The 25,189-nt window shown below is 61.7% G+C and overlaps 1 protein-coding gene across 1 annotated transcript; it reads left to right on the top strand.

Moving 5' to 3' along the window:
- Nucleotides 1-696: 696 nt before the first annotated feature.
- Nucleotides 697-25,189, top strand: F751_5854 (Dynein gamma chain, flagellar outer arm; the record flags this gene model as incomplete). The annotated part of the gene is made up of 78 exons (XM_011401676.1): nucleotides 697-717; nucleotides 870-1,238; nucleotides 1,400-1,559; nucleotides 1,752-1,864; nucleotides 1,974-2,102; nucleotides 2,346-2,582; nucleotides 2,753-2,939; nucleotides 3,029-3,164; nucleotides 3,314-3,650; nucleotides 3,872-4,025; nucleotides 4,191-4,297; nucleotides 4,419-4,634; nucleotides 4,796-4,999; nucleotides 5,173-5,323; nucleotides 5,426-5,553; nucleotides 5,744-5,890; nucleotides 5,987-6,153; nucleotides 6,291-6,405; nucleotides 6,528-6,612; nucleotides 6,820-6,890; nucleotides 7,033-7,154; nucleotides 7,306-7,440; nucleotides 8,070-8,211; nucleotides 8,314-8,410; nucleotides 8,519-8,618; nucleotides 8,727-8,799; nucleotides 8,936-9,065; nucleotides 9,219-9,307; nucleotides 9,401-9,460; nucleotides 9,845-9,976; nucleotides 10,159-10,326; nucleotides 10,535-10,682; nucleotides 10,805-10,885; nucleotides 10,995-11,052; nucleotides 11,188-11,263; nucleotides 11,390-11,461; nucleotides 11,551-11,700; nucleotides 11,828-11,881; nucleotides 12,019-12,194; nucleotides 12,350-12,509; nucleotides 12,672-12,746; nucleotides 12,886-13,176; nucleotides 13,411-13,525; nucleotides 13,703-13,853; nucleotides 13,974-14,232; nucleotides 14,392-14,598; nucleotides 14,703-14,951; nucleotides 15,136-15,230; nucleotides 15,335-15,626; nucleotides 15,806-15,988; nucleotides 16,112-16,319; nucleotides 16,444-16,634; nucleotides 16,756-16,951; nucleotides 17,116-17,234; nucleotides 17,347-17,520; nucleotides 17,724-17,812; nucleotides 17,956-18,190; nucleotides 18,356-18,537; nucleotides 18,639-18,804; nucleotides 18,950-19,063; nucleotides 19,175-19,249; nucleotides 19,364-19,444; nucleotides 19,552-19,709; nucleotides 19,852-19,963; nucleotides 20,092-20,232; nucleotides 20,361-20,467; nucleotides 20,581-20,660; nucleotides 20,784-21,016; nucleotides 21,129-21,257; nucleotides 21,355-21,480; nucleotides 21,615-21,717; nucleotides 21,829-21,932; nucleotides 22,270-22,639; nucleotides 22,811-22,989; nucleotides 23,250-23,594; nucleotides 23,708-24,040; nucleotides 24,233-24,406; nucleotides 24,485-25,189. The coding sequence occupies 78 exons, from the start codon at nucleotides 697-699 to the stop codon at nucleotides 25,187-25,189; spliced, it is 12,603 nt and encodes a 4,200-aa protein (XP_011399978.1).

The raw sequence follows: 25,189 nt of genomic DNA, 5'->3' as shown, positions 1-25,189 counted from the left end.
CGAGTATGGAAGCCCTTCTTGCGCGCACCGCGAACAAGGTGTTTTGGCATGGCAGGGGTGCGTGAATCGTGTGCGCCAGCTCGGTGGGTTCTCGCCCCAAACTACATCTCAGTCGATTCGAACCTACTCTCTTATCAGTTGTCGTGCGCTCTTGGAATACCATTGCGGGATGCGGAGGAAGCGTTAGAGTGAGTAGGCGCAGGGGGTCCTTGCGGGGCCAGATCCGGCCATGCGTGGGCTTCCAATATTTTAGCAACCCCTTTAAAACTCCAATCCTGCAGGAATGAAAAGGAACTGATACATGACCTTGCTCAAGGCATTAGTTCGCGGGATGCTGTCGTGTGGGTGCATCAGGTGCGGCTGTGGATACATTGGCGATCGACTGATCGCTCGGGCCTCTTGAAAAACTATGTGGGGGAAATTCGTAATCAGAGCTCAATCATGGCGTCCAATATGTTCAGGTCCATCCAGAGGATGGCGAGAAGCCCCACGCCCTGCCAAGGACTTACGTGGCGGATCCGGGGGTAAGATGAAAGGACCACGGGATGCAGAGCAATCTCCGATACTCACCCATCTCAACCATGGTCGTTGTGTCTTTCACCAACCCGTTCGCAATGCACACAGACTGATACAGTGAACTTTAAAGGCCTAGTTCTCTCGAGGACAGGATGTGGCGGCACGACTGCCGACGTGTCCATGGTGGAAGTCGTTCCGGAGGTGAGCCTCCCTGGCTCGTGACATGGATGAGATCGGATGTCCGGATGGGGAGGGCCAGACCCTCCAATGAGGGCCCCACTCGGGCCCTGGCCCGGCACACAGCATCAACGTCTCCTTTATGGCATTCCCAACCTCCCCACACACCCTCCCAGATCCTTCCCCTGCTGCAACAGCTCTTTGGTGCTTTGGATCCCAGGACCAGTGACGTGTCCTCCAGGGTCGCCACAGCCGCCCCCGCCCCCGGCGCAGGCATCGACTTTGCGCCGCTGGACGAGCGCGACGCCGCGGTCCTCCGGTCCTGGGATCACAGGTCCTTTGCTCGTCTTGCGGCAGCCGAGCCCGAGCTCGCCAGCCGATGTGCTCTGCTGCTGCAGCAATGGTGCTCCGTGCTGAGCTCCGCGATCATTGATGAGGGGTCGCCTGCCAGCCGCCGCTCGACCGGCACCGGCGGCTTGGCACAGGAAGTCACAGCATGCCGCGAGAGGAGGGCGGCGCTGGCTGCGGCCGTCGAGCATGCCCAGGTCCGTGCGTGGGCAGCAAGGGTCAGGGAAAAGACGGCAGACTTACTGCCAGGTGGCCAAGTGATGAGCAGGGCGGGTGGCTTCAAGCGTTGAGGCTCCTCTTCCAGCCGCAAGCCCACCCTTTGCCTGCCCACTGCTGGCCTCGGCCGCCCTGCATGCAGAGCGACGCCTGCCGGTGCGTCGTGGGCATGGCCTCAAAGGGCGCCGCCGCGCTGGAGTGGCGTTCGCAGCAGCAGGGCCTGGGAGAGGCGCTGTCAGATGCTGAAGACTGCCTCCAGTACCTGGAGGTGGTGCAGGAGCTTATGCAGGGCCTACGGAGTGGTGAGCGTGCTGACGGTGGAATGACTGAATCCTGGGGATAAGGGGCCAGCCTTGTGCAGGATAGGTCCGCTTCAAAGTGCCAGCACACCACATTGCGAGGCTGTGGCAATGAATACCTGTGTTTAGGGTCATGCAGACGTGTGTCCTCCACAGCTCGGAGACCAGCCTTGTCCGGGCCCTCTCTGTGTGCAGGAACGCTGGAGGAGGCAATTGAGGGGCTGCCAAACCTTGTCTCTGCCCTGGCCACAGCCCAACACATCAGCCGCCACTTCAGCCAGCCAGCATCCTTTGCGACGGTCCTACAGGTGGAGGCAGACCTGAGGAGAGAGGGCATGGCCACAATGCTTGCCTCGCCTGTTCCCACTGCAGCGCCGTGGTTCTCAGCTGCCTGCCTTCCCCCGGCCACAATCACAGATGGTGGAGGAGGAGCTGGTTGCCTTCTGCCAGTCCTCCCTGGAAGCTGGCGGGCGGCTCTGGGACCGGAAGCCCTGCGACCTACTGATGGCGTGCCAGGCATGCCAGCGCCTGGAAGCGCAGTGGCAGGTGTGTTGGGGATGGGGAGTTGCTGAGGGAAGGAGTCACCCGGCGGCTGGTCTCATAAGACAAATCGGGGGAGCCTGCACAGCTGCTCACGTGGGGGGTACCTGGCGTTGTGTTCAGCCCCACCAGCGCGAGCAGTACACCCCATCGCCCTCCCCACAGGCTGCGCTGACGGAGGAGAGGCTGAACCGGTACGCCGGCAAGGGCAGCGCCCCGCCCGCCGCCGCCGCGCCCTCCCCACTCCAGGCCTTCCGCGCACGCTGCGCCGGCGTGGAGCTGATCTCGCAGCGGGCCGCCTGGATCGAACTCCTGGCCGGATTCACGGATCTGGAGGGCGTGCCGGAGCTGGCGCGGGAGGGACAGAGCGCCCTGGACCGGGTGCGTCGGCAGCCATACAACGTCCTCGACACGTCTAAGCAGCAGTTTGGCGTGGAGGTGGAGGGCTTTGCGGTGCACATGGCGCGCCTGGAAGCCCAGTTCGAGGTGACGGGGGCTTGCGGCACCCGGGTGTTGGGGTGCCCGATGCTGGAGGGGGTGGGATGCATTGCATGCTTTGGTGCGGGCACCGGCTGATCGCCCCAAACGTCAGGCAAGACGAAACACAGCCTCCCGTTCTGGGGCAAGCCAGTACCCATGCACCACTCCTCACACAGACCATCACCGAGGCAGCCTTTTCGTGCTCGCACTCCACCACGGCTGCCCTGGAGCTCCTGCAGCACCTGTCCAATAATGCCTTGCACAACAGCGAGTACTACAGCGCGAAACGGGCGGCCATCTTTCAGATATATGCAGGCAAGTACCTGTTGGAGGGAGGGATGAACTTGGCATGCTCAGAGAATGGTGCTCACCATGTAGAACCGAGGGGCAGCGAGGGTTCAGGGAGAAAAGCCAGTCTACATCCCCGCTATGTCTCCTCCCGCTTCACCCAGATGACCTCGAGGGCCTGGAGCGCCACTACGAGCGTCGCAAGATGGGGCTCGGTCGAAGCCGGAACGCGCTGCCCCTGTCGGGCGACATCGCATGGACGCGACACCTCCTGGACCAGATAGAAGGGCCCATGAAGATGTGTGTGTGCCAGTGGGCAGCTTGGCATGTAGCCGTCATGTCGAATGGTTGGGAACTCCATAGGCTCCTGCCCGCTGGCTTGGCAATAGCCCTGCAATTCCTGCCCGGGCCATGCCCGCACGATTCTGCCCACCCTGACCTCTGCACAGATTCAGCCAGGATCCTGTCCTCTTGGCGGCCAAGGAGAACCGGCGGGTCGTGCGGCGATACAACCGCCTCGCCGAGACCCTGCTCCATGCAGAAGCCGTGTGGCATGCCAGGTGGCAGGCGGCCATCCCCGCGTTGGATGGTGCCTTGGCGGCCCCACTCCTGCTCCGGGATGGGGCCAGGGTGGCAGTGAACCTCGATCGCAGCGTGCTCGAGGTCGTGCGTGAGGCCAGGCACATGCGGCGGCTGGGGCTGGAGGTGCCCAACCCCATGCCGGCCATCCTGCTGCAGCAGGACCGACTCCAGCGCAGCTACAAGAGAATCGCACTGGCACTGCAGGTGAGCCAGGCTGTCATCAAAAATTGCTTCTGTGTGTGTGCGCTGGGGAGGTGGGTAAGAGAGTCCTACATACAGGGGCCAGGTGAGGGGCCTCCAATGCCACTCAGCTGTGCACGAGCTGGCGGAGGACATGCCATCTCCAAGTGCACTGCGCTGGGGCGCTGAATGTTTCATTCCCCGCACACCTCACCCAGTAGATGTGATTCACTTCCAACTCACAGGAATGGGAGGATATCGAGCAGGCTGTTCAGCCCGTCCTGAGACCTGTGCTGGAGCCCTGCCTGGACTTCATCAAGGACAAGCTTCTGCAGGGACTGACCATCACCTGGGCTTCGACGCTTGTGGAGGGGTACCTGCACCGTTTGGAACAGGCGAGTTGGGGGATGCCCTCCGGTGGGTTGCCCATGCCCGGTCGGCATGCCGCGTTTGTGGACGCCTCACTCATGAAGGCCCCCCGACAGCTGTTGGCCCACTGCCCCCTCTGTGAGTCCTCAGGGGCTCCTGCGTCGAATGCCCTGTCCTCCACACACTTTCAGGCAGTACTCCAGGCTGGAAGTCTCATCCGGGAGCTTATGAACATCTGGGAACGCCAGATAGTAGGTGGACAGGCCACCCTGCGATCCCTCTTCTTCCTGGACGTTTCTGCTGTGAGTTGGCAGGTGCTGTTGTGATGGCCATCGGGGCGGGCTCGGTGGATTCGAGATTCTGTGCCAAGCTTGCGCCACCGCCAGCATATTATTCTTTGCTACTCCCCTCCCCGGGCATCAGGCCCCTGTAGAGGACCTTGAGCTCTTCGTGGACCGCCAGCGCCGCACCTTGGAGCAGCAGCTGTGCGTGGGAGCGGTCACCCTGCAGCGCATGCAGCACACACTGCTTCAAATAAGAGGCCAGCTGGCGGGCTGGGCGCAGACTCACCTGGGACATGAACCAGGTGCAGGCGCCATGGGCAACCTTGCTGCTGCGGCCCAGCGTCTGGTGGACGAGGTGAGTTGTTGTCGGGGGCTGATGGAGTGTAGGTAGGCGCCCTGCCCTGAAGGGGATGTGGACGCCCACATGTGGCACACTCCTCCCCCGGGCGCCATCTCACGAGCTCAACACCCGCCCCACGACCTCTTGCCCTCCCGTCCATTGCGCCTGGGGTGCAGGCCGCTCAGGCTGCATTGCATCAGACGCTGGCCGGCCTGCTGCAGCTGCTGGGCCCGGGCCCCACGCTCTCTGGACGAACCAGCACCCTGTCCGGGGCCGGCGGGCCTCTGATCAGGCTCGAGGTTCACCTCCTGCACGCGTCTGTGGCCCTCGTGCCCAGCGTTGCCACTGTCCAGAAGGAGCTCCAAGGGCTGGTGCTTGAGGTGGGTCGGGGCTGAGGTCCCATGCCCTCTGAGCTGCTGCAGTGGGAGTGGGAGTGGGAGTTGGCGGGGGACCCAGGGCCGGACAGCTCAGATGGAAGCATGCCGGCCCACGCAAAGCAAGCTGCGTCCAGTAATCGCATTTGCCTCAGCCCTTGCTGGATCCGGCGTCGCAGGTCCAGACCAAGGTCCTGTCCCTCCACCTCGCCGACCAATCGCCCGCCATCGACGCCAGGCCGGGCTGGGTTAGGGTCGCGGACAGCCTTCATGGCATGCTGGCGCAGGTGGTCTCCAGTGTGGACAGGAGCCTGCTCATGCGACTCATCGGTGCGACGTGGCATGGGATCCCGCATGCACGCTGGCATCCCCTGCAGGGGTCTGCTGGCGTTGCAGGCACCCTCCACACCTGCCCCTGGACCAAATTTGCAGGGAGCGTGGACGAGTGTGCCTTCCTGTGGGAGATGGATGCAGGCACGGAGCTGGAGGCTTTCATCGCCACGACACCGAGCCTGGAGGATTATGAGGACCGCCTGGCGCTCTTCGACAGGCTTGAGCAGGTGAGGGGGGGGTGGCTGGTGTGAGCTGGTGAAGTGCAAGACGTCATATCTGACAGTGCCAGGCTTGGGATTCTTTTCCGCTCCCTTCATGGGTTGAGGCCTGATCGAGGGCATGAAGAGCACAAGGAGTACCATGCTTCCTTCCAATAGTCATCATTGGGCAGCTCCAGAGCGGCCACCGTTTCCACAGGCAATGCGCACACACGTTGCGCATGCAGCTCATGCGTTCCTGCAGTTTGATGCCCAGCCTCTGCTGGCAGGAATGATAGATGAGTTGGCCTCATGGAAGGCCCTCTTCACCGAGCGCCTGCGAGTCCAGGGGTCAGATGCCCTGCAGGTGCGGGGCGGGCTGATCTGGGGGGATGGAGTCTTTGTGCTCCAGGGCTTGAAGCTGAGCTGGACTCTACCAATTCCCACTGGCTCCCCGGCCCAGGCTTTGAGCAAGAGGCTGGCTGGGCTCTTACTCGACCTGGAGCGGCCGGTGGAGGACCTGGAGGACTACCGCCACCTCAGCGCCTGTCTCAGCATCGTACACGACATGGAGTTCTCCTTCGGGGATGATGTGGAGCCTATCGAGTATACCTACGCTCTTCTTGGAAGGTTGGGCGGGGGTGGGGCAGTCAGATGTAGTTGGTGTACCATACCAACTGTCATCCGAGCATGCTCACGTAAGGAGAACACACTGGTCTGGCAACAACCCACGGCTACAGTCACCTTTGACAAGAGCCCTGCCGCAGGGTGGAGGCCCAGATCCCCAAGCAGGAGCTGGACGCGGTAGCAGACCTGAGGTACAGCTGGCAGAAGGTTCTGCACGCCGCCGCAGGGATGGGGGAGGTGCTCCTGCAAGAGAGGGTGAGCCGCCTGTGGGGACAGGGCCATGTGAATGCGGGCATGTTAAGCATTGGAGCCTGTGCTGGCTAAGCTGAGAGACGTGGTGGTCGGTTCAGTGGTCGACTCATCCTCCCTCACAACAGGTCGGCCTGCAACGTCAGCTGGTGGTGGATGTGCAGGCACTGCGTGCTGATACCGAAGCTTTCCTCTCAGACTGGGAACAGGATGGTGAGAGAGGTGGTTGGTTGCTGTCGTGCACCTTGGTGTCACGAAGGCCCATGGAGCTGCATGATCTACAACGAGCGCCACACATCTGGGGACCTGCAGATGTTGAAGAGGCCACTGCAAGGGGCAGGCCCAGGCAGGGTGCCGCAAGCCCCATGCCGCTGTTGTGTGCCCCCAGAGTCCGCACCACTGAACCACTGCTGCTTGCAGGACCCCTCGGCCCGGGCCTCCCGCCCTCTGAGGCTCTGGCAAGAACCAATCAGTTCCAGCAGATGTTTGAGGTGGGCGGGGAGGTGGAGAGTGGCTTGCGGCGGCTGTGAGCATGGTGTTTAGACATCGTCCCCATGCAGAGCTGGAGCTGCTGCCCTGCTGCTGGGGTTGGCTTTATGCATCTGCCCGACGCCGCCCTGGTCTGGCGTGCAGGCGCGCAAAGCGCGCTGGGAGGCCTGCATCTCCGGGGAGGCCCTGTTTGGGATGCAGGTGACCAAGGTCCCGGGCCTTGCCAGCTTGGAGCGTGAGTTGGCCAATCTCCACCAGTTCTACAGGTGATGACGGTGTGGGGTGGCTGGCAGGGCCCTGCCAGCATGATGTGACGGCTTGATTGCAAGGAGTTCCTAGCTGCTTTTCTAATGCCTGAACCCCATGAGGGCCTTGCAACCACCAAGGTTGATCCCTGCCCCGTACTGGCTTCTGCAGTTTGTTTGTGGACCTCGTCACGGCTGTGGACCAGCTCAGTGCCATGCCCTGGAGAGAGGCTGCCAGCCAGATTACCTCTATGCTACAACAAGTTGCCTCCTTCCAGAGCCGGAGCGAAACCCTCTCCGAGGCAAGGTGCCGGGCCTTCAGCCAGGCAGGGTGCACGGTTGACCTCCTTGAAGAGATACCCAGCCTTCCAGGTGTCTGGAATCCTCCCATTATTGCACCGCACATGCCTCAGACCTTCATCCTTGACTGTGTCAGGATCTGGCAAGCCTTCCGGCGCAGCTGGAGTTCAAGGATCAGCTCAAGAACCTGTCAGACACACTGTCTCTGGTCCAAGGCCTGGCAAACAGCTCCATCAGGCCGAGGTGGGCCTGAGAATGTTGAAGGGTGTGCTTCGTGAGCAACAGCCTGCATTGAAAAACAGATTTGCAAGGCTTGCTACATCATGCCTTTTGATCTCCATTGAGTGTGCTTGACTGCAGGCACTGGCAGCGCTTGCAGGAGCTGTGTGGCACTCCCCTTCCATCAGATGATACGGGTCTCATCCTTGGGGACCTCTTGAATGCACAGCTCTCTGCCCACTGGTATGTTTACCAATCCTAGCTTTGTGTCGGGAAATGGAGTGTTCGGTATCGGGATTGGCGCCGGACACATACACGCATGCCAATGTGACTAGGCTTGGCTTTTCAGAGAGGCACCAATGCCTGAGGACCCAGCCAGCCCTCAAGGATGGCCTTCTACTCCCGGGCATGTTGCAGGGAGGAGCTGGAGGAGCTGTTCTCCTGTGCCAAGAGGGAGGAACAGATTGAGCAGAAGCTGGGGAACATAGAGGCACAATGGACCACAGAATGCTTTGTCTGGGTCGACCACAAGCTTCGACCCGCCAGCATCCTGAAGGTGGTGGGGCGGCGGTGCGCGTGCATCCAGTGAGGTTCATCCCGCATGCCGAGGGCGCTCCTCTAATTCTGTCCTGCCCCAGCTCACGCCGTGCTATTTTGACAGGCTTCTGACACATCTGAGCTCATGGAGCGGCTGGAAGATGCGCTGCTGGGCCTCACTTCCTTGATGAGCAATCGCTACTCTGCCTGCTTCAGGCCAGGTGAGCCAATGTAGCAGGGACGCAGGCGAGCTCCCAGGCCCTGCATCTTACAATACATCGGGCTTGGGAAAGGGGGCTAAGCCATCGAGTCTCGGGAACTCACTGCAGACATCCAGGCCTGGACCTCCAAGCTGTCCACCATCAGCGACGTTATGGAGCAGTGGCTTGTGGTGCAGAACATGTGGATGTACATGGAGGCCGTCTTCAGGTAGGGCCCCAAGACAGAGGCTGAAAGTTGTGGTTGTTAGGGACTGCATACCATCAACTAGGGAGTGAAGCGGGGTTCTCAATCCAGCATCATCTGCCCCTCCTGCAGCGGCGGAGACATCGTGAGGCAGCTCCCCCAGGAGGCGCGTCGCTTTGCTGCGATCGACAAGAGCTATGAAAACGTACACTGGGAGGGTGGAGGCCGAGGCTGTGGATGCTTGTGTGCCGCGCAGCACTGCATGCATACTTGGCATGCTGGGAGGCACAGCCCATCTTTGGTGCCGGCCACCACCCCCACCCTGCTTCCCCTGTTCGCAGCTGTTGCGCCACACCCGCGAGAGCCAGACCTGCCTGGCAGCCTGCTGCAACTCCGATGTCATGCAGCACATGCTTCCCAGCCTGGTACAGCAGCTGGAGGTCGTGCAGAAGAGCCTGTCGGCCTACCTCGGTGGGGTTGGTTATGTGTGAGAAGTTTAGGGCCTTACAGGACGCTGACGTACTGCCGGCGTGGGGCTACTGCATCTGTGACTTGTCACTCAACCTTGTGCAGGCATCTTTGCATGAAGTTACTCGTGCACTCCACCCCACTCCTTGTGTGCAGAGAGCAAGAGGTCTGAGTTTTCGCGCTTCTACTTTGTGGCCGATGCCACCCTGCTGGAGATTCTCTCCCTTGGGTCGGAGCCTGCGGCTGTGAGTTTGACAGGGTGGCTGGATGTCTTTGCCAACTCTTGACCATCTCCATCACACATCTGCTCAAGCTTGGTCCCATGACAATCCACACAGGTTGTGCCGCACTTCCAATCAGGCCTGTTCGATGCCCTGCACAGCATAACCTTTGACAAGGTGGCTGGGGTTGCCTGGTATATAGGCAAATACTGAGAGCGCTCCACCAATCTTTGTATGCAAAGAGCACGTGCCAATGCAGGGCTGAGACCTTCCCCAATCCATGTGTCAATGGGTCCCACGTCTTTGCTCCTGCAGAATGATAAAAATTGCATGCTGGGCATGAACAGCTTTGACGGGGAGGCCGTGAGGCTATCGCGTCCCATCCAAGCACGTGGGAACGTCGAAGTCTGGCTGCAGCAGCTTGTGGCTGGAATGCAGGTGAGGACTGGAGGCAGGATGGACACCTTTAGACCGCTTTCCAAATGCCACAGCTCTCTGCAATCAGACACCCAGCTACACTGTCCTGTGATCATCCTTGAATCCTTCATGCTCGAGCTGCAGGAAACCTTGCGCGTCCTGGCGCGCCAGGCACTCAGGGACGTGTATGAGCAGGATCTGGAGACCTTCCTCTTCTCTCACCCGGCTCAAATCGCACTCCTGGGCCTACAATTCCAGTGGACCCTGGACACCCATGTGCGTGGAAGGAGGGAATGGCACATGTGGGCCTCAGACGGGGATCTGTAAGAGTGACGGTGGGGGGTCCAGACCTGCTTCCCACACGCACTGCTTATCCAAGCATGCTGGAAGGGTGGAAGTACGTCCTCGGTAGCATGGCGGCGCGCCCACCACTCGACTCCCTACATCGCATGGTGCAGTTGGCACTCGCCGCAGCCGGCAAGGACAAGTCGGCTGTGATGAAGGTGCAGCGCAAGGCGGACGGCATCCTACAGACGTTGGTGTCCCTCACTCTGCGCAACGATCTAACCTCGATCCAGCGCACCTCCCTGGAGACCTGCATCACCGTGTACATGCACCAGAAAGAGGTAGGAGGCGATGTGTGTTTGGCGGATAATCGGAGGATGGATATTCCCTGTGTCATGCGTAGGGAGGAGCCATGTTTGGTTATCCTATGGCATCGTCGCCCTGGCAACAATGACTGGGCAACAATGACTGCCCAAGAGCGCGGGAACCTTGCACATGGGCACCTGCGCGCTCGTCACGACACCGATCAGTGTCACAACATCCTTGCAGGCACTGGATGATCTGGTGAGGAAGAAGATCAAAGACCCATCCGACTTTGAGTGGCAGAAGCAGGCCAGGTTTTATTGGCTGGAGGAGAGGGTCCTGGCCCAGATCTCCATCTGTGATGTGGATTTCGAGTACAGCTTCGAATACCTGGGTGAGCCAGGGGTGGTGGTGCTCTGTGTGCCGCCTTTGGACGGTAGCGCTGGGACCGGCACGCAATGGCAGGGACACGGCACTTCAGCACTCCCTTGAGCGCTCGCCCACATCCCTGCTCAGGAGTGAAGGAACGGCTGGTCATAACACCCCTCACCGATGTCTGCTACATCACCCTCTCCCAAGCGCTGGGCATGTTCATGGGTGAGCTACACGGTGCACTCGCATATGCCCTGCTCCATGCTGCACCCCCATGTTTGGGACATGCATCGAGCTTCCAATCCCATCTCTACTGCAGGAGGGGCCCCTGCAGGACCCGCCGGAACTGGAAAGACAGAGACCACAAAGGATCTTGGGAACACTCTGGGGAAGTGAGTTGGGGCTGAGGAATGCCTTGGTGGTAGCAGGTGCCGGCACCTTTGGAATAAGGATGACAGGAGAAGCAACCCTTTATATTGATGGAAGAAGACTTGGATGGCACCCACTGCCCAACTCCCTGCCCACAGATATGTTGTGGTGTTCAACTGCTCTGACCAGATGGACATCAAAGGCATGGGCAAGATCTTCAAGGGTCTCGCCCAGGTGGGTGGCACGAAGGTCATCGAACGTGGGCAGGCATCCGTACATCACAAATACTGAGGGAAACCTGGCTGCAGCAGACCTCCTCCATGCACTTTCCAATCCCTCCCTTCTCTCTCCATGCTGCAGTCTGGGCTGTGGGGTTGCTTCGATGAGTTCAACAGGATCAATGTCGACGTCCTTTCAGTCTGTGCCCAGCAAGTAGGTCTGCACGCGGGTGGATATGCAGGCAGTGGATGAGTTTAAGGTTCTGAAGTCACAACATCCTCTTCCCCACCATGTCATCACAGATACACTCAATCTTCTCGGCACTCCGTGAGCAGAAGACCTCGTTCCTCTTCACTGATGGGACAACCATTCCCCTGGACCCACGTGTCGGGATTTTCATCACCATGAACCCTGGGTATGCCGGGCGACAGGAGCTCCCAGAGAATCTGAAGGTGAGGCCACTGGTGTCAGCTCATGCACGACAAGCTTGGGGCAACATCCCATCCATGGGTCATTGAGGGTGGTGCCCTGTTTCCTGTCTTCCGCTGCCAAGTCTCACCCCTTCACCACATATTGCAGGTCCAGTTCCGCGGGGTTACCATGATGGTTCCCAACCGCCAGATCATCATGAAGGTGGGTGCAGGGAGTTCCTGCTGCAAGGGATGGTGCTGCATGCCAAGCTGAGACCAGCTGAGGCCGATCTTGCATGCTTTCCTTGTGTCTTGCGATAACATGCATGCTTGATGCCCAATCCACCTTGTGCTTTGCAGGTGAAGCTGGCGGCATGCGGATACCAAGAGAATGACGTCCTCTCCCGGCGCTTCCACACGCTGTATGGCCTGTGCGAGCAGCAGCTCTCACGCCAGCCCCACTACGACTTTGGCCTCCGCAACATCCTGGCAGTGCTGCGCTCCTGTGGATCTCTGAAGCGCCAAAACCCCCAACAGTGAGGCTTGGGGGAGAATGAGAGTGGTAGGGATGGGGGAAGAGTATGAAGGGAATTAAGCATAGCCATGCTGCTGACTGGAGGGAAGGCGGTGCTGCTCCCACACAGCGCCAGCGGGGCCCACATGAACACACCGATCCATCCATCATCCCCAGGTCCGAGATGCAGCTGCTCATGCGCGCCCTGCGCGACATGAATGTCAGCAAGCTGGTGGGCGATGACCTGCCCCTCTTCCTGAGCCTGGTGGAAGACGTCTTCCCCGGGCAGAAGCTGGAGCGCATGCAGCTGGGGGACGTTCAGGCCATGCTAAAGACGGTGCGGGCGGCTGTGGCGGGTGCTTGAAGGGAGATGGAGTGTTAGAAGTGCAGGGCATGGTCACCATATACCCAGCTGGGACAGGCACGGGCATGGTGGGGGCAAATGAAAAGGTCCTTGCCCAGCTGCTCATACTCCTCCCTGCGAATTTCGCCCTGCCAGGTGGCCAAAGAGGCTGGACTGCAGACCCACGGCCCCTGGCTCAACAAGTGCATGCAGCTCCATGAGACGAATCAGGTGGAGGATGGGGCTAGGAGGGAGGTCCAAGGATCCTTGGCTGCATGTCCATGGGCGAGGCCATTGCACCAAGCTGGGAAGCCCAGCCCCCCCCCTTTCTTTCATCTCCATCCCCCTCCTCCCCTTCTCCTCTCCCCAGGTTCGGCACGGCATCATGGTCATTGGGCCCGCCGGGGCTGGCAAGACCAGCGTCATGGAGAGCCTGGCAGCTGCGCACACTCGCCTGGGTGCCAAGACGGTGCTGTGGCGCATGAACCCCAAGTCCATGCGTGCCGAGCAGATGTTCGGGCAGGTGGACCCTGCCACGGGCGAGTGGACGGACGGCGTGTTTGCAGTGCTGTGGCGCCGCGCGGCGCGGGCCCAGCACCAGCACACCTGGATTGTGATGGACGGACCCATCGACGCCATCTGGATCGAGAACCTGAATTCAGTGAGTGGAGGTTGAGGTTATTCAGGGGAGACGGGGGTTGAAAGGTGTTTGATGGACCAGGGGATGGGTCTGGCGTGGAGCGACCAAGCCTCTGCACACAGTTCACTACCCTATGCATATATTGGGCTGTGTTTCCACCACGCACTAGCACCATGTACCCAAAGCGCCTGATGTTGAGTGCGCCACCAGCCTTATTCGCTTGCACAACAAGCACCTCACCTGCTCGTCTCACAGGTCCTGGACGACAACAAGGTGCTCACGCTGTCAAACGGGGACCGTATTCAAATGACACAAAAGATGCGGGCCATGTTTGAGGCCGAGAATCTGAACAATGCGTCGCCTGCCACAGGTTGCAGAGGGCACTGTTGTATGGCCTTGCGTGTGCCTGGGTGTTGCTGCGTTTATTGGAGGGAGGTTCAGCTGGTTTATGCACAGGGAGGCATCACCAGCAACAATACCATCCAACAGCATGTTTCACCCAGACATGCCCCCCCACTTCCCACTTCCTTTGTCCTTCCTTGCGCAGTCTCTCGCGCGGGAATCGTGTACGTCTCCCCGGCCGACCTGGGCTGGCAGCCCATGCTGGATTCCTGGCTTGCGCAGCGACGAACCCCGGAGGCACTGGTCCTGCGGCCCTTGTTTGACCGCCTTGTCGCCCCTCTGCTGGATCACGTCAGGTCAGGGCAGTGCGGTTGGCAGGACGTGGCGACACGGTGTCAGAAAGGAGCAGGAGCGGCATTCACATGTCCAAACTGCTCTGCGGCCCAGGAGCGTCTCATCTACTCTCACTCCTGCAGGTCGGCGTGCACGCCCATCATGCCGGTGGAGGCCTGCGGTCTGGTGGGGACCCTGCTCACACTGCTGACGGGGATGCTGGACGGTGTGGCCTCGTCCGCCCCAGACGGCGGCGCAGCAATGACCCCCACCCAGGCGCCGCAGCTGGAGTCCGTCGTGCTCTTCTGTCTGGCATGGTCCCTTGGAGGCCTGCTCGAAAATGCCGACCGGACAGGCTTTGATGCCAAGCTCCGCAACCTGAGCCAGGCCGCTCCTCCCCTGGTGAGCTGTGTTGAGTGCTGAGTACGCAGGCAGGGTTCTGTTGGAGTCTGCACCGCTCCCCCACAGACTTACCCGACTCAGTGTGGAGCGACAGGGGTAACAGAAGTTGCACTTCCCTCCGCTGATTCTGGGCCAGCTGCTGCACACATTATCCTTCAGGATGGGAGTGGCCTGTCCACCATTTACGACTATGTCTATGATGTGGCGGGGGCCCGCTGGACACCCTGGGTCCAGCTGGTGCCGAGGTGGAGCTACCCCACCCCTGGGGCGCGGGTGGCCCTGAGCAAGACAGTGGTGCCGACCCTGGACTCCACACGCTACGGCTACCTCATGAAGCTGGTGCATGCTGCAGGGAAGCCTGTTCTGGTGAGTCCAGGGCTGGGGGGCCGAGTGAGTACCACACAAGCTGGAACCTCGTGTTCTCGTGCCACCTTTGGTAGTTTTCACAGCCCTCCCTGCCTGACCCTCAGATTGTTGGGCAGCCTGGCACCGGCAAGTCCACTCTCGTTCGGCAGTACCTGAGTCGGGCAGGCGAGGGCGGTCTGGCGTCCAAGACGCTGGTCCTGTCATCGCTGACAAGTCCTGGGGCTCTGCAGTACTCTGTAGAGAGATCCATGGAGAAGCGGCAGGGGAGGAGCTATGGACCCCCCACAGGCAGGAGGATGACCGTGTTCTTCGATGACATCAACATGCCCGCTATCAATGAATGGGGTGACCAGGTGGGGCAGAGGTTGGGAAGCATACACACACACGGACTGCTGGGGTGTTGCTAAGGGCTCCTGGTCCAACGTCGGCTGAGCTGGGATGGAGCTCCAGCATAGATGTGCCGCCATACAATGTGCCATCCTCAAAAAGCAGATTCCCCACTGGCATGAAGGCCTTCGCTCGTCCCTACTCACACAGCCAACCAATGAGCTGACGCGCCAGCTCCTTTCTCAGAGCAGCTACTACTCCCTGGAGAAACCCATCGGGGACCTGAACTTTGTCGTCGACGTGCAGTGAGCGATGGGAGTGGGAGGGAGGTGCTTGGGTCACCCTACCGGCCAGCCAAACCAGACACGGGATATGGTGCTCACCACCCCTCCCCACAACACATGTGCAGGTATGTGGCGTGCATGCGAGCTCCAGGAGTCGGGTCGCAGGACATCCCCTCCCGGCTCAAGCGCCAGTTTGCCATCTTTGGGCTGCCCTCGCCTTCCGTGGAGAGCGTGAGCAGCATGTTTGGCGCAGTCCTGGAGGGCCGGTTCCACACCGCTGCCTTTGGGCGCGCGGTCGCGGACGCCGCCTCGAGCCTGGTGGCCGCCACCCTGGCAGTGCTGGAGGAGGCCCAGGCAAACCTGCAGCCCGCCCTGCCGCGGCTGCACTACCAGTTCTCCTTGCACGACGTTGCCAAGGTGGGGCGCGCATGGGCGCAGCACAGGCCTGCGCCTGGCATGCTGGGGCCCCTTTACATTTGCGCCGGCCCAAACCTTGTCCACCTCCACATGCGACTCGCCTGCTCGCGGCGATTATGTACCACTTGCATGCGCTGCATCTACAGCCCTCTCTCACCTTGGTCTCTATAACCATGCAGGTGGTTCAGGGAATGCTGCATGCCAGCAGCGACCACGTCCTTGGCAAGCACCCAGGCTCATCGCCACCCACCTACATCGCTGGGCTGTGGCGGAACGAGGTGTCGCGAGTGTTTGGAGACAAGCTGGTGTGTGCGGAAGACAAGGCCTTCCTTGCCACCGTCATTGCATCGCAGCTAGACAAGGTGGTCATGGCTTGAGTGGGGCCCATTGGTAGTTAGACATTGTACCGACATGCGACTCTTGGTCTTTGGATACAGCGCAATCTATTTAGATGGTGAGGTCCTCAGTGCATTACTGTGGTGCAGGCTGGTCATGGCGGTCTTGGGGAGCTGGTCCAGTACGCAGGCTTCACCCAGGAGCGTCTGGAGGGGAGGCATGGAGGAGCCCTGGTGCTGCCGGCGTACATGGGCATCCCGCAGGCCGCGGCGTCTCTGAAAACATACATTGAGGGTGCACTGGCGGGTGCCGGCTCCAGCTCTCGCTCACAGAATGCGGAGCTGGTCATGTTTGACGGTGGGTGGTGTTACTTGGTGTTGGGTCCATGGCTTGAGCTGTGCAGGCGGTTGCACTGAGTTAGCACCACACCATCAAGCTTCTGCACCGGCCTCACATAATCCTCGCATTCCCTGGGCACCAGATGCTCTGGGTCACACCGTCGGAATTGCTCGCCTGCTTGGCATGGAGAGGGGGTCTGCCGTACTGGTGGGTGTAGGCGGGTCAGGCAAGCAGTCGCTGGCCAGGCTGGCAGCGACACTGGTGGGGGCGAGCGTCTTCCAGATCACCATGGCGAAACAGTATGGCGTTCCCCACTTTCTGGAGGATCTCAAGGTGGAGGAGCACAGTGGTGGGACAGCAGCATACCAGGAGCACGATGCATGCTTGGCCCTGCTGCCCCTATACTCTCATTTTGAAACTGAGGCGGACCCTGCATGCCTCTCGCCCGCCCCAGGTGCTCTGCAAGGCGCTGCTGGCAAAGAATCAGCCCATCTGCTTCATTGCGACCGATGCTGAGATGAGGGAGGATGCCTTCCTGCAGCACCTCAACCAGCTGCTGGTCACAGGCGACATACCAGAGCTCTTCACGCGGGAGGAGATGGACGCCCTGCTGAGCGACCTGCGCCCAGCCATGAAGCTGGCATCGCCCGGTATGAGAGTGTACTTTGTGTTTCTTGGTGGTGATCGGGTGGGCTGAGGGAGGGAGGGGCGACCAGGGCCTGTAGAGCCTCTGTCATGGGGCATCACTTTGCGCCCAGGGGACTGCAGCCAGGCATGCCACTGAAGCAACCACACCCGCTGCCTTGCCCAACAGATGTACCAGATACTGCGGAAAATCTGCGTGCCCACATGGCCGAGTGCATCCAGACGCGGCTACACCTGGTCCTGTGCTGTTCCCCCGCGGGGCCACAGTTCAGGCGGTGGATCCAGCAGGTGCAGCTTGTTTTTGGGGGGCCGGAGCGACTTGGAAAGGCTCCCCTGCTCTCCTCATCCAGCCAGCCATTGAGACGCTCCAGCCATGTAGAATTGCCACCTCTCTGTGCAGTTTCCGTCCCTGCTGTCCGCATGCCAAGTGGACTGGTTCTTGCCCTGGCCCGAGGATGCCATGGTGGGGGTTGCCGGCCAGCTCCTGCACTCTGCGCGCCTGCCGGTCACCCATACCAGCCAGCTGCAGCGCCTGATGGCCCGCGTCCACCAGCACATTGCAGAGACCTGCCAGGTACTGGGCTTCGAGATTGGGACTGGGGCAGATCTGAAGGATAGTTTGTAGGGAGGAAGAGGGCGTGCTGGACATCCCAACGAGGTCCTGACAAGTCTGGAGCAAGGCCACATAGCCTGAATGAACTGAGGCCTCGCTCTGTCGAGGACACAAAGGATGCAAAAAGGTAAAGGAGTACACCCTCCCACATTATACTGACTCAGGTGTACTTGCGACAGACAAAGCGGGCTGTGCATGTGACACCAAAGTCGTTCCTGTCGTTCGTGAACAACTTCAAGAGCATCTACCAGATGTGAGTCCGGGGCATGGGTTCCTCCTCCAATATAAAATGCGCTCAAGAACCTGCATGCGCATCCAGCGGCGCCTGTGCATGCACTCACCTGGCCCGTCCAGCCGGACACTCAACATACACTACCCCACACTGATGTCTAACAGGAAGCTGCAGCAGACCACGACGCAGATAACAACCCTAACAAATGGCTTGCAGCGCATGGCGCAGACGCGTGAGGATGTCGCGAACATGCAGACCCAGCTCGCCAGCAAGACAGAGAAGCTGGAGGCCGCTGCCAGCGAGGCCAAGGCCCTGCTGCACCAGATCTCCGTCTCCACCAGTCAGGCTGAGAAGGACCGTCAGAAGGTTGCCGCAATCGTGGAGACTGTGACGGCCAAGGTGGGCGGCAGGGGTGGCTGGTCGAGCGCTGGACCTCAGCCATGTGTAGGGTGTGCAAAGGAGTATCAACATATACGATTGACAAAAGGCACCCCTGCTGATTGATGCCCCCTGCCCAGCACCAGGGGCGTAGAATCCACGCTCCAATATCTGTGTCCTCTACAGGCGCACGACATAGCGGCTGTCAAGCACGATGCGGAGCGAGACCTGGAGGAGGCCCAACCAGCACTCCAAGCCGCGCTGGCAGCGCTCAACTCCATCACTCCCACGGATATCACGTCGCTGAAGGCGCTGAAGAACCCGCCAAACATCGTGAAGCGCATTTTTGACTGCGTGCTGCTCCTCAGGTGGGGGGTCCTAGCATGGCCTGAAGGGCAGGGCTTGGGGTGAGGATACCACTACTCGATGCATCAATGCCTTCACTCAAGGTCCCTTCGTCCTGCCGCAGGCACTTTCCAGTCAACAATGTCGCCTGGCAAGAGCTCAAGGGCACCATGGTCATTGCTGGGAGCTATGAGGACGCCGTCAAGATGATGGGCGACCTGAACTTCTTGCAGTCGTTGATCCACTTCCCCAAAGAGGCCATTTGTGATGAGACCGTGGAGCTACTCCAGGTTGAGAAGCCTGATGCCAGGGGAGGCTGCTGGAGGGCAGCCTGCATCGTTGCGAGAGTGCTTGACCTCTTGAAGAACAGCATGTGTGCCGTCCATTGGTGGGATTCTCTCCATCCCCCTCCTCCCGGCACTCCAATCACTGCAGCCATACTTCTCTGCCCCAGACTTCAACTTTGCTAGCGCCAAAAAGGCCAGTGGGAATGTGGCAGGACTCTGCAACTGGGCAGAGGCCATGTGCAAGTTCCATGCCGTTGCCAAGGTGAAGGCAGGGCAGTTTATTTCTGGGATCTGGAAGATCGCAATGCCTGATGTGCTATGCGTATTAGAAAAAGCCTGCCTTCACAAATGGCCCCCATATGAATTGGCATAGGTGGTCGAGCCCAAGATCTCAGCGCTGCGAGACGCAGAGGCTGAACTCAAGCTTGCAGCCAGGGAGCGGATGCTGGTGAGTGGCACCGGGAGGTGGGCCCAAATTTGCAATCTGGTCTCTTTCACTGATTGCACGCAAAGCACAATTGAGCAGCTCAGCTCAGCTCTGCCTTTCCCTCTGCCCGTGTAGGCCGAGGAAGATCTGGCGGTTGTGCAGGGCAACCTCGACCAAATGCAGCAGCAGCTGGATGCAGCCATTGCCCAGAAACAGGTGACGCCATGCGGGCAACATGAGTCCCTCGTGGTAGAGCATTGCAAAAAGTAACGCCACCTTTCAGTCTCAAGAAAGGCCACAATCTCACCCTGACTTCACCACAGGCACTGGAGCATGACCTCAGCACTGCCCAGTCCAGGATGACCACCGCCAGCTCCCTGCTGACAGCTCTGAAGGGCGAGGAGGGGCGGTGGACGATGCAGCTGGAGGCATACCGGAGCAGCGCAAATGCTCTGCTGGGAGACTGCATCGTTGCTGCAAGGTCGGTAGCGCATGGCGGGGAGCTGTGGAAGAGCGCGTTGGGCATCACCTTCTTGGCTGTTCACCCCAGTGTGCACCCAGGAAAAGTTGTTGGCAGCTACCGTCTGCCTTGTGTCAAGCTCCCCATTCCCTCCCTCCTACAGTTTCCTTTCTTACCTCGGGCCCTTCAACAAGGCGTTCCGGGACACCCAGCTGCAGAAGGAACTGGCCGCAGCCTGCACCTCCCTGGGGGTCGCCACGACGCCCCATCTTCAGGTGGGCATATAAACTCTATGGGATGAGCGGTGCAATGAGACCTTTGGAGATGGTTGGCATGCCGAAGATGGGTGCGCGGAATCGCAGACCAGTGTCTTGAGAGTGCCCGCTTCACCCATCATGTGCAGGTCCTGGACTTCCTCGTGGACGAGCAGGAGAAGGCGCAGTGGGTCGCAGATGGCCTCCCCGCTGACGAGCTCTCCCAACAGAATGGAGTGATAGTATCGAGGGCATCCCAGTGGCCCCTCCTCATCGATCCGCAGGGGCAGGTGCGGGCACAGGGGCCCAGCTTGATGCAAGTTCAGTACCTTACGTGGCAGGGAGGAGCGTGCAAGCAGGTGCTTACCTAAGCTTGCCGATAACCGATCCCCCCGCCCTCCTGGAACACACCCGACAGGCCCGGGCGTGGCTCCTAAAGAAAGAGGAGGCCAAGGCCATCTGCACCGTCCAGGCCGCAGATGCAGGGTTCCGGGCGACCCTGGAGTCGTGCCTGCAGGAGGGCAGGTGGGTTGGGTTGCCTGGCTGCCAGTCGTGGGCTGTTGGGACACCAGACCGTGCCGCCAGAGCATCACGCCGCCTCTTTGGCACCACGATTACCCCTCTGCCCCCCCACACAGGCCCTTGCTGATTGAGAACATTGATGAGGAGGTGGACCCCATCCTGGATCCCATACTGGAGCGGCGCTTCATCACGAGAGGTCGGTGGTGGGGAGCGAACCCTGGGTGCCTCAATGGCTCCAGCCTGACGGGCGCCAGGTCATGGCGGTGCATGATCCCTGTCCTACAAAGCCCTATCCCTCGGCTCCAATGCACTCATCCAGGAGGCACGATGCTTGTGACGCTGGGCGAGACTGAGGTGGAAGTGGCCAAGGGTTTCCGCCTGTACATCACCACCCGGCTGCCCAACCCCAACTTCACGCCGGAGCTGGCGGCCAGGGTGACGCTCGTGGACTGCACCGTGGCCCGCGTGGGGCTGGAGGACCAGCTGCTCAGCCGGCTCATACTGAAGGAGAAGCACGAGCTGGAGCACCAGCGTCGCAAGCTGGTGGCGGAGGTAGGCTCCCGGCTGCAGCTCCCAGGATGCAGGGTGTGCTGGTCCAGAGTACCAGGGAGTCATGCGCAAGGCCCCGCCAGGGCTGAGTGGCCCCCTACTTCCCGTGTCCCAGGTCCAAAACTACCACGCCAAGATCTCAGAGCTGGAGGAGGAGCTGCTCCAGCGCCTGTCCAACTGCGAAAACCTGCTGGAGGACGGCGACCTTCTCAACATCCTCGCCAGGACCAAACAGACAGTGCAGGTGGGCGCAGGGGTGTGGCGCAGGGGCGTGGTGCTGCCGGCTTGCCACGTGAGCTGGCATTGCCCGACTCACGGACCCTATGTTCATCCGGCGGCAGGACGTGGATGAGCGGCTGGCCACCGCATCGGACACACGGAAGAAGATACAGGTAGCGTGCGAGGAGTACCGTCCCGCGGCGCGCCGTGCCATGCTGCTCTACTTCCTCATCACCGACTTCTCGGTCGTCAACTGCATGTATCAGGCAAGTGCTGGGGGATGGGCTGTGGGGTCGGCACAAACCAGTCTTGCCCCTCCACCACAATACAGTGTGTCACCCCCCGTCACACTCCCTCCCCCGTCCATGACATCGTCGTGCAGACATCCCTGGCACAATTCACTGCGCTCTACGAGCGCTCCATCGACCAGGCTGATCGCTCCGTAGTCCCAGCAAAACGCGTGCTGCACATAACTGGCGCGCTGGGTTGCAGCCAAGGGGGGGGGGAGGGAGTCTGTACGCACATGTGGGGGCCTGGCTGGAAGACTCTGTGCAGGTATCACATTCCCTCCACTGTCCCTCCCATCCAACTCACAGATCACTTTACCTATGCGGCCTTCCTGTACGTGTGCCGTGGACTCTTTGAGCGCCATCGTGCTGTCTTTGCCTTTGCTCTGAGCTGCACCCTCATGGTACAGGCGGTGGGAGGGCGGGGGGCACCTCGTACTGAATGCGGGGACCGACGGAATGGCTGTCTTTGGATGGGGAATTGGGATGCACCTCCACGATCACATGTCAGATCACTTTTGTACACATCCCCTGTCGCTCTGTTTAGGTGGCAGCTGGCCAGGCCTCGTCGGAAGAGGTTGCAGTGCTCCTGGATGTGCTCCCTGTCAAGAACGACGTCCCGCCAAGGCCAAGGGTATGGAGTCGACCTTGTGATTGAGCCCTCTGAAGCCCTCACCAATGAGCCTGAGCTCCCCATCTGAGCCACACTCCACAATCACTGCACATGCACCATCTGCACTCCTGCACCAGGAATGGCTGTCCAAGCCCGTGTGGCACCGTCTGCAGTCTCTCCAGGGCCTCCGGGGCCTGTCAGACATCCTGGCGGTCCTGGCCAGGGGCGATGCCGCCTGGCACGCCTGGGCGGGCGCGGAGATGCCGGAGAGCCTCCCCCTGCCCGAGCTGGACGCCCGGGTGTCCCCGCTGCAGCGTGTCCTCGTCGTCTGGGCCCTGAGGGAGGACAGAGCCATGATGGCCGCGGCACGCTGCGTGAGAGCCACGCTGGGGGAGCGCTACACCGAACCCCCGCCAGCTGGCTTGGAGGAGGTGCTCAAGGAGAGCGGCCCCTCCACCCCCATCATCTGCCTCCTCTCACCAGGCAATGCCAGCGGGCAGGGAGTGGGTACCAGGAAGTTGCATGGGCCCTGGCCTGAGCCTGCTGCGCTAGCGGTCCACCAGGGATCGTGGAAAGCTCTGAAATCTTGTGCCTGACTAGATGTCAGGGCCAAACTCTTGCCCCACATCGCCACACCCAACAACACACGGCCTCCTGTTATCACCCCGCGCTGCGCAGGCGCCGACCCCACCGAGCAGATCGAGACGCGGGCCAAGCAGGCCAAGGCCAAGCTCAGCATCCTGTCCATGGGGCAGGGCCAGGAGGTGGCTGCCCGCCGGCTCGTCAGCACCGCTGCCTTGGAGGGCCGCTGGGTGCTCCTCCAGAACACGCACCTCAACACCCAGTACCTGGCCGAGGTGTGGCGTGGGTGGTGGGGGGAAGGGGTGGGAAGGGGTCCTTCTGTGGGGTCCATGGCTCAAGCATGTGGCCTTGATGGGATGCCCTGTTCACACTCACCTACTTTCAAGAATCTTGGTCGCGTTGGATGTGAAGCATGTGATCGCCCTTTACAACGCATACTGCTTCACATGGGCATGCGTCGATCACACCTCCCACCGCAACACACCCTAAGTCCCTACTCTTGGCCCACCCACCCTCCCCTCCCCTTGGTCCCCAGTTGGAGTGGCAGCTTGCGGCCGATCGAGCCCACCTCCACCCCGACTTCCGGCTGTGGCTGACCACCAGCCCACACCCCGGCTTCCCCATCGGCCTGTTGCACGCCGGCCTGCGCAGCACCAACGAGGCGCCCACGGGCCTCAGGGCAGGGCTCAAGACCTCCTACGCCTGGGTGTCCCAGGACACCCTGGACGCGGTCAACCGCCCCGACTGGCGCCAGCTGGTCTACATCACCTGTTTCATGCACGCCGTGCTTCAGGGGCGGCGCAGGTTCGGCCCCATCGGCTGGACCATCCCCTACGCCTTTGACCAGGCGGACCTCGCCGCCGCACTGCACTTCCTGCAGGTGGGCTGCGCGGGCTGCACCTCGCTCAGCGGGCCGCCTTGGCCTTGCGATCTTCCCTCCACTTCCGACCCCCCCCCCCCCCCCAAAAAAAAAACCCCTCCCCTGACCCACAGAACCACATGGCGGAGGTGGACACAAAGCGCGGCCAGGGCCCCAACTGGGGCACGCTGCAGTACATGGTGGCCATGGTGCAGTACGGTGGGCGCGTGAGCGAGGACGCGGACCGGCGCCTGCTGCAGACGCTGGCGGAGCACTTTTACGCGCCCGCCATGCTGGCGCGGGGGGCCAGCCTGCACACCGGGGGCGGGGCGCCGGGGCCCTACGCCGTCCCCGACGCGCCAGGCCTGGAGGCGCACCAGGCCCTCATCCAGGCCATCCCGGAGGCTGAGGCCCCGGAGGTGTACGGCCTGCACTCCAGCGCCGAGCTGGCCTTCTGCACTGTCCAGGTCTGCTTGCTGCCAGGGCTGTGGTGATTGGTTCACGAAGGGTGTGGGGGGATGGAGGTCGCGCGGGGATTCAAGTGCGTCCATGCCGAGCGGCAGGAGAGACAGGCGGCCACTCACAGGGCTGCACCCACACTGTTTATTTCTCCCTTGCACCCCGCTACCCCTCCCCCCAAAACGAGCAACTCCGCACAGGTGCACGCCGACCTCGCCGTGCTGGCCCAGATCCAGCTGCACCGCGCCCTGGGCCAGTCGGCCACTGCCCAGCCCGGCGCTGGCGAGGCGCACGACGCGCCGGGCGGCCGGGCAGAGGAGTGCCTGGGCGAGCTGTGCGCCGCGCTGCTGGCGCGTCTGCCCGCGCCGCTGGAGGTCCCCGGCGAACGCGGCGGCGCGGACGCCGCGCCGCCGCGCTGGGGTCCCGGCCCGCTGACGGTGTGCGTGCGGCAGGAGGCGGCGGCCCTGAACCGGGTGCTGCACTATGTAATGGCAACGCTGGCCAGCCTGGCGCGTATGGCCGCGGGAACGGGGCCGCAGACGCCGGCGCTGGGCGCGGCGGCCCACGCCCTGCTGGCCGGCGGCCTGCCCCCGGACTGGGCCGCCCGCTCCTGGGACGGGCCGGGGCTGGCGCGGTGGGAGGCGGGCCTGGTCGCGCGGCACGAGCAGCTGGCGCGGTGGCTGGGCGCGGGGGCGCCGCCCCCCAGCCTGTGGCTGGGGGGCCTGGCCAACCCCGCGGGCCTCCTGTTGGCGGTGCGGCAGGAGGCCGCGCGGCGCCACGCCGCCGAGCGCTGGTCCCTGGACGACATGGGCCTGGCGATGGAGGTGACAAGGCTGGACCCCGGCGCCGTGCGCGAGGGGCCCCCTGAGGGCATCTACGTGCATGGCCTGGCGCTGGAGGGCGCGGGCTGGAGCCGGCGGCACGACTGCCTGGTGGAGGCGGAGGCCGGCCGGCCCCTCGCCGCCATGCCCGTGCTGCTCATCACCGCGGTGCCGGCCAGGGACAGGCCCCAGGGACGCGTGTACGAGGCCCCCTGCTTCCGCACGCCGGAGCGGGGCCAGGCGGGGCTTGTGGCCAGCCTGCCGCTGCGGACCAGTGTGGAGCCCGCGCACTGGGTGCTGCGGGGCGTGGCGCTCATCTGTGCGGCCGCGTCCTGA

The sequence above is a fragment of the Auxenochlorella protothecoides genome, assembly GCF_000733215.1.
Source record: "Auxenochlorella protothecoides strain 0710 unplaced genomic scaffold scaffold72, whole genome shotgun sequence".
In the NCBI taxonomy this organism is placed as follows: domain Eukaryota; kingdom Viridiplantae; phylum Chlorophyta; class Trebouxiophyceae; order Chlorellales; family Chlorellaceae; genus Auxenochlorella; species Auxenochlorella protothecoides.
Note: the sequence above shows the minus strand (reverse complement) of the source record. Positions and strands in the feature narration are given on the sequence as shown.